The sequence below is a fragment of the Salmo salar genome, chromosome ssa04 (assembly GCF_905237065.1).
Source record: "Salmo salar chromosome ssa04, Ssal_v3.1, whole genome shotgun sequence".
Taxonomy (NCBI): Eukaryota; Metazoa; Chordata; class Actinopteri; order Salmoniformes; family Salmonidae; genus Salmo; species Salmo salar.
This window is the reverse complement of record NC_059445.1, coordinates 53,528,681-53,538,694: the sequence shown is the minus strand read 5'-3', so window position 1 is coordinate 53,538,694 and position 10,014 is coordinate 53,528,681. Positions and strand designations below refer to the sequence as shown.

The 10,014-nt window shown below is 41.5% G+C and overlaps 1 protein-coding gene across 4 annotated transcripts in view; it reads left to right on the top strand.

Moving 5' to 3' along the window:
* Positions 1-1,902: 1,902 nt before the first annotated feature.
* The window catches only part of dscama (Down syndrome cell adhesion molecule a), a 180,140-nt gene continuing 172,028 nt past the window's right edge, over positions 1,903-10,014 (top strand). For 3 of the 4 annotated variants that reach the window (XM_045717100.1, XM_014197410.2, XM_014197409.2), the window contains exon 1: positions 1,904-3,246. In XM_045717100.1, the coding sequence (XP_045573056.1) occupies positions 3,204-3,246 (43 nt within the window). In that variant the 5' untranslated portion in view covers positions 1,904-3,203. Of the gene's footprint in view, positions 3,247-10,014 lie in introns of all 4 variants that reach the window. The other variant, XM_014197411.2, reaches the window with a different exon arrangement.

The following is a 10,014-nucleotide window of genomic DNA, read 5'->3' as shown; positions in this document are numbered from 1 at the left end:
GAAAATGGCTGTTTGTCTTTTCTTGTTTAGGTGATGTGCTAACATAATCTAATGTTTTGCTTTCGCCGTAAAGCCTTTTTGAAATCGTACATGGTGGTTAGATTAACGAGAATCTTATCTTTAAAGTGACGTATAGTACTTGTATGTGTGAGAAATTTGAATTATGAGATTTTTGTTTTTTGAATTTGGCGCTGCGCTATTTCACTGGCTGTTGTCAAATCGATCCCGCTAACGTGATTCACGTGTTAAGGGGTCACTAAGAGGTTAACCTAACTCCTAACCTTAACCTTAACCCCTAACACTAACTGCTAACCTTAATCCCTAACCTAGCTAACGTTAGCCACAACAAATTAGAATTCATAACATTTCATACGTTTTGCAAATTCGTAACATATTGTACATTTAAAACATTCGTAACATATTGAATGTTTTGCATATTCGTAACATTATTATTCGTAACATATCGTACAAAATGAATGATGGACATTCACAAATTAATACATACCATACCAACATAACATACTAAATGGGTGTCTTGGATTTACGTACAGAATAATAGGAAATGCTCTGAGACCAGGTTGCAGCGGCAGCCAGGAGCAGGCAGAGAGGACTGGAGCTGTGCAGATTACCAAGAACAGCGCCATAACTGGATGAACAACACACACACCCCTCACGGAGAGAGCGAGAGAGAGCAAGAGAGCGAGAGAGAAAACGACAATAACCAAAACCAACACTGCTCAATCACAAATAGTAAAAAAAGTACAATCTAGTAGACTACACAGTGTATGGGTGTCCATTTGAAGACCTCCTTGCATTCCATCTTGGTTGGGAGGATTGAAGTCAGGCTTAATGTTAAGAAATATGTTTTATTTTGGTCTGGGTGGCCACAGGCACAGCACACACTGCATGGCAAGTGACAGACAGGCCTTGTATTCCTAGTGCAGTGCATGTACAGGTCTGATGTGGATGCTAAGTATATGAGATGAAGGCTGCATTAGGTGGAGAGTGCTGCAGTTTGACTGGCCCACTAAACAGAACAAAGACACTGGCAGCCCAGGATGACAATACATATACAGTCTCCCTGCTCTAGGGTAGACTATTGATACTGATTACATAATTATATAGAACAGTGTATTATATATCTCTATTATGTGACGGCCTACTCCGGCCAAACCCGGACAACGCTGGGACAATTGTGTGCCGCCCTATCATGGCATTATGTGTTACAGCCTGGATTCTAACCAGGTACTGTAGTGACACCTCTTGCACTGAGATGCAGTGTCTTAGACCGCTGTGCCACTCGGGAGCCAAAATATATCATAACAATTGATTATAGAAAAGAGTAGACCTAATAGAATATAAAAAATATCCATGTGATAAACAATGCACAACTGGCATAACTACATTGTTTAATTTTGTATAGCATAAAATAACTCTTATTCACATCAAAGGAATATTAATGTAATGGAAAGTAGTGTAATCCTGAGTGTGAGAATGATGTCTACTCTCTTAGTACTGGCCTTTCAAATAGTAACCTTTTGAAGCAATCCCAGAGGTTCAATTAAAAAGCATTGCTCATGGTGCTGATCTGTTGTGAGGATTGAGTGGTTGTCTGTGGATCAGAAATACACAAGAGAACCTGCTCAAACTTAAAACCCTTGTAAGCCATGTATTTCAAGTATTTTTAAAATTACAAACAATGCAGGCCTATTTTACCAGATCACAGTTCGTGATTGCTGTATAGGCCTTCCCATGTTGCATTGTGTTCAATATGTTGGCTCGCAGCTTTGAAAGGCAATTTTCACGAACCTCAAAACTTGACAGGAGGGAAACCGCGGGAAGATGTGCAGCACGTGACAAAAGAAAACAGTATTTTTTTTGCTGGTGAGAGTGAGGCTGAGGTGAGTCGGCTGAGGCTATGGCACTTCGACAACATTGACATGCCGCAGTGGAGGCTATTCTTATCCAACCATTCACCGACCATTTTGAGCGTATAGTTGGCTAGGCTATCGGCTGATGGATTGGATACATCTCCTGTGTGGTCTCCCTAGTCGCACGAGCAGGGGTTCCTGACATGGCTGCTGTTGACGCCCCTGGTGCGAGGAAGGCCGCTGCTCATATTTGTCAAGGTCAATTAATAAATGCAGTCAAAGGCTGGCTGAATCCCTACACGCCCGCGGGGCTCATAAATTATACAGAAAACACATTAAAGGACATGACTTGATGCCTTCACATTGAGATCATTTAGGGTTTTTTCGGGGCTGGAGTGGATTAGAATAATCATTGGGCTAAGAATCACTTGATTATTTTAATGTAGGCAATATTAATTTCCTTTACCCTGAATGGACACCTTGGTATCCTGTCTCTCATAAGGAGTGGAGACAAGCCCCTGCATGAAATCTAGCGCTCAGCTGAAGGGATGGAGTGGCGAGCTGCTGCACCTTTAAGGCAATGAAGAAGAAAAGCGGCTGCGGAGGAGGCTAGGGTTATTCCATAATGCTCTGAGCCAGGGAGGGTTAGCGCAGGGACCAGTGTGATTTGTACGGATGCGGGAAGATGCGTGTGCTTGTTGCTTGTTGGATGGAGAGAGGCGGTGAAAAGGAAATTAGTTTTCACTAGGCTTCAGCCAACAACTATTGCCTCCTGCTTCAAAATTCATACGTTCTTTTTTTACAAATCCAACTTTATGATTTTGGTCACTGGAAACTTTTTTTGTTTAATTATTTATTCATAGTGTTTTCATTCTTTTGAAATTCGATTTTTTTACTTAATTCTTTATTTTCTTTGGGAATTCCACCTGTGCATATTGCGCTTAACCCTCCTCGTGTCGCGTCTTCAGCCTCCAGTCTCCGCTCTGACTCAGCAGCACTCACCTGGACCAGAGCTCAAGAAAGGCGAATCCCGCAGAGTATCGCGCCCAGACGCCGGGAAGGCTGCACTAAGGCACCGCGTAGCCACTTCAAGGGAGACGTAGGCCTACAGTTCGATCTCAGCTCTTACCAAAACACAATCACCAGAAGCTCATACCTCCTCTTCCCAACCTAGAGAGAGAGAGAGAGAGAGAGAGAGAGATAGAGACTGATTTGTACAGATCATCGTCAATTGCTATTGACATATTGAAGAAATATAAAGAATATTAAGGAAGAAAGTGTGTGGAGTGAAAAGAAGAAAAAGCATAGCTTGGATATTGAACGGAGCGGGGCATGTGGATATTGGCTATCATCTTTTTCCAGTGCATCTTGAATGGTGAGTTGTGCTATCTAAAATGAACTTAATTTATTTATGTTAATTTACCTCTGAACAAAACTTACCAGATATGGCCTACAAGCTCTGTGTTGATTATTTTCGGAATAATATAATTGATTTTGTGAGAAAATGAAATAGTTAAGGGCTGATGCTATGTCCTGAGAGGCCAAGGGGAGAGCGAGGTTGGATTGGGCAGCAGCAGAAGTACTCTACCGGCTGTGCTATGCCTGCCAGTCACATCCAGGTTAATTACCTAATGCCTATAGCTGGTTACAACTATGTGAAAACACTAATTTAAAAACACGGAATAAAACATTATAGACTCCACTTTTTCTTTGATAGTAAGAATATTTGATAGTAAGACATTTCTAGAATAGTGTAACAGTGCATAGGCAGTGTATATGGGCTGATGCTTATATTTTCTTTCCCCTGATGGCTTTATATGAAAATACTAGCTAAATGCTTGTATCATTTTGATACTTTTCTCAGGTTAGACTTCAATAATAAGTAACCTTATTTCAGTTTGGTCTAATTGTACTTTTTTGAATTTTGAATCTAATGAAATTTAGTGATATTGTGTATTTTGATTTATTTTTTAAACTGTTTAGAAGATTAACTTCATGTTTAAATTGATATCAAATATTTATTTTTCTTCATAATTACCAATTAGGGATTATTGTAGCTAATTTGCATACTTACATCAATACAATTACTAATTCCATATATTCATTCATAACAGCATAATCACATGTGAATTACACTTAAATAGTGTACCACTTAATAAAATGTAATGATTTCTCCTAACCACATACGGTATATTGATTCATTGAAAAAAAGGATGCTTGTTTGCTATATGGGAGATGCAATAGGCCAATTAATGTTTTATATAAAAAATAAAATGCAGTAACATCTAGGGATTAAGTAAATTCATTTTTGCACGAGATAATCTGTTTATTTATGTACAATCAGTCCGGTATCCTTTGAGATAATACTTAAAAAGGAAACAACTAGGTTGGTGCTGTCTTTTAAAAAAATTTTTTTATGGCGTTACACCCGCCGTATTACAAGTACAAACATGGAGGCATCAGGAAAAAAAATAAAACAGTTGAGGCAAGCCCCTTATCGCCCATTTCCCTCTGTTCCCACTGAAACAGTTTAACCCACTCCTTTTGTTTTACACAATGCAAAGGTGATTGGCCTGTAATTCCTACAAAATATGGATGGATATATAAGAGGCAAATGTTATTTTGGGTTGGGGCTGCCTGAACACTTAGCGAATACAAGAAGGGTGTGTGTGTGTGAGGGGTGTGTGTGTGTGTGTGTGTGTGTGTGTGTGTGTGTGTGTGTGTGTGTGTGTGTGTGTGTGTGTGTGTGTGTGTGTGTGTGTGTGTGGGGGGGGGGGGTAGAATGAAGTCAGAGAGAAAATTGGGGCATTTAGAGGGTCTTTTTAAAGATGGACGGATGGACGGCTGGAGGGAGGGTTCCGGGAGGGAATGAAAAGTGGACACATGCATGTAAACTGAGGGGAGAGAGGGCAATGCATCAACCAAAGATGACAGGAAAACCATTTTGTGGCAGTGCTGAAGGGCTGAATGAGGCAGTCATTGTTTGCCACAGAGAATACATTAAGGCAGTGAGGGAGGTGTACAAATGCATTTTAACACAACTGAGGCGTGACTGGTTCTAGAGAGAGCACCTGTTCCATGGTATGATGTCCATTACAAATATAAATCAATGATGTTCTACAATACACCCTTGTGTGAGCTGAGAGCACTATCTCTATCTAGGCTTTTGAACGGCTTCACATAGTGTGTTTTGACCATGCAGGCTACAGCGTTGTAAAATGAAAATACCATTGTGGATTATGATGCATGCAGCGTCTATGGTTGATGTTGATGCGCTGTGTTTTATTGACAGATGCACTTTATGCAGGGGTCACTTTGTCAATCTTTGAAGTTATTCAAATTATTGGTTTGTGGTCAGGAATTGCATACAATAATATTATGCAGTATTCTTTCCTTTTTTATGCTTGTTTCTTTCAAAACATGGGAAAAATAGGTCTTATACAGCAGTTTTGCTTATGATATCCGTCTACTTGGCATATTGCTCTATTTGTTCCTGATTTGTATTGTTTTAATGTCCAAGCAACATCCACATCACCAGCACTATCCTCTGTTTGAATAGTGCAATGTGTAGCCTAGCTCTTCTGGGCAGCAAGAGAGAGAGGGGGGAGGGAGAGAGATATATTGGATTCCAGAAATAAAGGCTTTTAGGGTTCTGGTCAAACAGCACATGCTCCTGAGGTGGTCTTTTGGTATTTGGTATTTTATTAGGATCCCCAGTAGTTGTTGCGAAAGCTGCAGCTACTCTTCTACTGTCTCTATGGAAACATGGCTAATGAGTGTTGGCACAGTGTGGACTGGGTCTGAGCAAGGCCACGCTCTGTGCAGGTGACCCCGGAAGTTCTTCCCCACGGATTAGACCTATCACTCCTGCAGCCAAGTGATATTATTGTAGATAGAGAGAGGAGATGTGAAGGTTATTATTGCATGTATTAAAGATGTTATTCTGGTGGTGAGTTGTCCATCAGTTGACAGTGATACAATTTTCCCAGGTTTGTGTTATTTTTTCAGGACTGACTACCCCAATCAGTGATAATTAGCTCAAGTCTATTTGTTTGCTTTAGATCTTGTTTTAGATTGTTTATTTATAGTTTGTGATTTATGTAAAGGTATCGAGCAATTTATGTAAAAGTTGTTAGATCATGTTTTCTGTTTTTAGCAACAGCCTGACATTTAAACATTTAAATCTACCGGACTCTTTGTGTTGCATATACTTAATGCTGTTTTCCATTTTCACGACTGAGGTGCAAACTCATCTTGTCTGTGGATATAATTTGCAATCATAAACAATTTGCAGTTGCAACAAATAAAAAGCATTGTAGAGTGGATTTCAATGACACTTTTCTAGTGCTCTTGCATCAGTATCTCTATTAAAACCCAAATGTGATGGGAACATAAATGGAGAGACAGATTGGTGAAATGGCATAATGTTGTTTTTGCTCAGCAATGCCAGGGGGCAAATTGGACACACGCTCAATTGGACACTAATAATCAGTGCAAATATACAACAATGCTCCTCAATTGGCACTCAGTATCCCTCTCCCTCTTCATCTCTCTATCCCTCTCCCTCTTTATCTCTCTCTCTTTCTCTCTCTCTCTCTCTCTCTCTCTCTCTCTCTATCTCTCTCTCTCTCTCTCTCTCTCTCTCTCTCTCTCTCTCTCTCTCTCTCTCTCTCTCTCTCTCTCTCTTTCTCTCTCTCTCTTTCTCTCTCTCTCTCTCTCTCTCTCTCTCTCTCTCTCTCTCTCTCTCTCTCTCTCTCTCTCTCTCTCTCTCTCTCTCTCTCTCTCTCTCTCTCTCTCTCTCTCTCTCTCTCTCTCTCTCTCTCTCTCTCTCTCTCTCTCTCTCTCTCTCTCTCCCTGTGTGCTTCCTCTTATTTAAACACATACAGGAGTAAGAGTTCCAATGTGGAAAATACCTTCATCTGTGCTTGCCAGTAGGAGGACTCCTTCTTTTGAAGATTAAAGCCATCCTAGGCCTGGCATCTGAATAGCTGTCAGTATCAGTTAGACTGCTCGTTTAGAACAGGAATAGCCCAGGGAACCAGGCTACAGGATTAACCTTGATAAAGCTGTCATGACCACAGAGATTTTAATCAACCCATCTGGGAGATCTACAGAAAGAGAGACCCAGGTTTGGGGTGATCATAGCAGACATGTTGACTTAGTAATTGGACACTGTGTTTTTGTCATTGCAGTCAGGGATGAGAGGGTGGAAGAAAATGACAATTGTACTTTGAGTGTAAATGTATGTGCGAATGATGGATGTCGTTTATCACAAACAGCAGGAATATCTACACACCGAAGATCAGTGTGTACACTATATATACAAAAGTATGTGGACACCCCTTCAAATGAGTGGATTCGGCTATTTCAGCCACACCCGTTTCTGACAGGTGTATAAAATTGAGCACAAGGCCATTCAATCTCCATACACAAACACTGGCACTAGAATGGCCTTACTGAATAGCTGTAAGTGCTGTTATTATGAAGTGGAAACGTCTAGGAGCAACAATGGCTCAGCCGTGAAGTGGTAGGCCACACAAGCTCACAGAATGGGACCGGCGAGTGCTGAAGCGCGTAGCGCGTAAAAATTGTCTGTCCTCAGTTGCAACACTGCCTCTGGAAGCAACATCAGAACAGTAACTGTTCGTCAAGAGCTTCATGAAATAGGTTTCCATGGCCGAGCAGCCGCACACAAGCCTAAGATCACCATGCGCAATGCCAAGTGTCGGCTGGAGTGGTGTAAAGCTTGCCACCATTGGACTCTGGGGTAGTGGAAACACGTTCTCTGGTGTGATGAATCAATCTTCACCATCTGGCAGTCCAACGGACAAATCTGGGTTTGGCGGATGCCAGGAGAACGCTACCTGCCCCAATGCAAAGTGTCAACTGTAAAGTTTGGTGGAGGAGGAATAATGGTCTGGGGCTGTTTTACATGGTTCGGGCTAGGCCCCTTAGTTCCAGTGAAAGGAAATCTTAACGATACAATGACATTCTAGACGATGTGCTTCCAACTTTGTGGAAACAGTTTGGGGAAGGACCTTTCCTGTTTCAGCATGACAATGCCCCCGTGCACAAAGCGAGGTCCATACAGATATGGTTTGTCGAAATTGGTGTAGAAGATCTTGACTGGCCTGCACAGAGCCCTGACCTCAACCCCATCGAACACCTTTGGGATGAATTGGAACGCTGACTGCCAGCCAGGCCTAATTGCCCAACATCAGTGCCCGACCTCACTAATGCTCTTGTGGCTGAGTGGAAGCAAGCCCCCGCAGCAATGTTCCATCATCTAGTAAAAAGCCTTCCCAGAAGAGTGGAGGCTGTTATTTTTGTTGTAAAAAAATTGTATAAATGTAATCTTTATTTAACTAAGCAAGTCAGTTAAGAACAAATTCTTATTTACATTGACGGCCTACCCCGGCCAAACCCGGACGACGCTGGGCCAATTCCCAGTCACGAACCAGGAACTGCAGTGACGCCTCTTGCACTGAGATGCAGTGCCTTAGACCGCTGCGCCACTCGGAAGCAAAGGGGGGACCAACTCCATATTAATGCCCATGATTTTGTAATGAGATGTTCGACGAGCAGGTGTCCACATACTTTTGGTCATGTAGTGTAGGTAACTGTGTCATTGTGAAGGAAAAGTCTATCTTCACTTTATATCTGAAAGTGTGAGGAGAAGAAAACCGACTATGAGTATTCAGAGAGATCCCCATTGTGTTGAATCACTCTGTACTAGATACGGAATCCTTAAAAAAAATCTAGATACTGTACTTCTTTCCATTCATTGCTTAAAATATCAAAAATCAACAAACCTGCACTCCAAACCTGATATCTGCAACTCATAGATTTGGTTTGGGATCCTTTCTCTTTACCTAATGTGAATAATTTTAACTTATGAAAGACAGTGAACACTGTAAAGAAAACGCCCTTATCCTATTATCGTTGTTATTAGCAGTAAAAACATAAGACAACATCGTTTGGAGGTCGTGTTTAGGTCAGTGGGAAACTGGATCTGTGTTGGCTGGTGGTATCCTTTGGTAGATAGATAAATATAAATACCAGCACTGTAAAATAAAGCCTTCCAAAATACATCCTTCCCCATAAAAATCTGAATGTGGCAGGTATTTGCAATATCTAAAACATTGTGCAAGATGGATGTAATGTCATCTCCTAACATATCCCTGAGCTTGGAGTTAGTTGGCTGTTACATGCAGAACAGACTGAACCATATGGTAATGGATGCACATTGAAATGTTAACTGTTTCATTTAACCCAGGCCAGAATGCTTAAAGAGATGATGGTGTGCAACTAAGCAGAGAGAGAGCGCGAGAGAGAGCGCGAGAGAGAGCGCGAGAGAGAGAGAGAGAGAGAGCAAGAGCAAGAGAGCAAGAGAGAGAGAGCAAAAGAGAGAGAGAGTAAGAGCTAGAGAGCAAGAGAGAGAGAAAGGGCTAGAGAGAGAGAGAGAGAGAGAGTAAGAGCTAGAGAGCAAGAGAGAGAGAGAGAGCGGGAGAGAGAGCGGGAGAGTCAGCATGTGTCACACACTGTAAATAACTAAACTACTAGTCAAGGGCAAGTTCCCACATGCACACAGGTTCGTGCTGGTAGGTGGAGTTTTATATCAGTGAATTAATAAAACAAGATCAGTAGTTAGTAGATAGCCTATATCATTTGTTTTCAACTTAGCTGGCATGCTAATGTTTCCACGTTAAAGTGAGACTGTAGGCTAATGCCCTAACCCTTCAGGATGGCAGGAGCTGATCTAAATGTGGCACAACTATCCTACAATCGGGGATGCTGTGGACCAAAGGCCCTACAGTATGCCTTTACAGTATGGACCAAAGGCACTACAAGTGTCCTGCTTGAAATTTGTTTCTGATATTTGACTGTTGTACTGTGCCGTGTGTCAGAACTTCCAGTTTGTCAATTTTGTATGAGATTTTATGTAGAGAAAGGAAAAACTATCCTCGTTCAGCATAATAGGCCCTCTTTTACCTTTGAGATACAGATACCCCTTCAGATACAATATCATCATAGATTGAGGCCTGAAAGGTACATATTTTAGGATGAGTTGAGTATACAGGATGAGTAGTTTAAGATATGTCATGTACTATGTCAGGTCAAAGAGGGACAGGCGCTTAAGCCA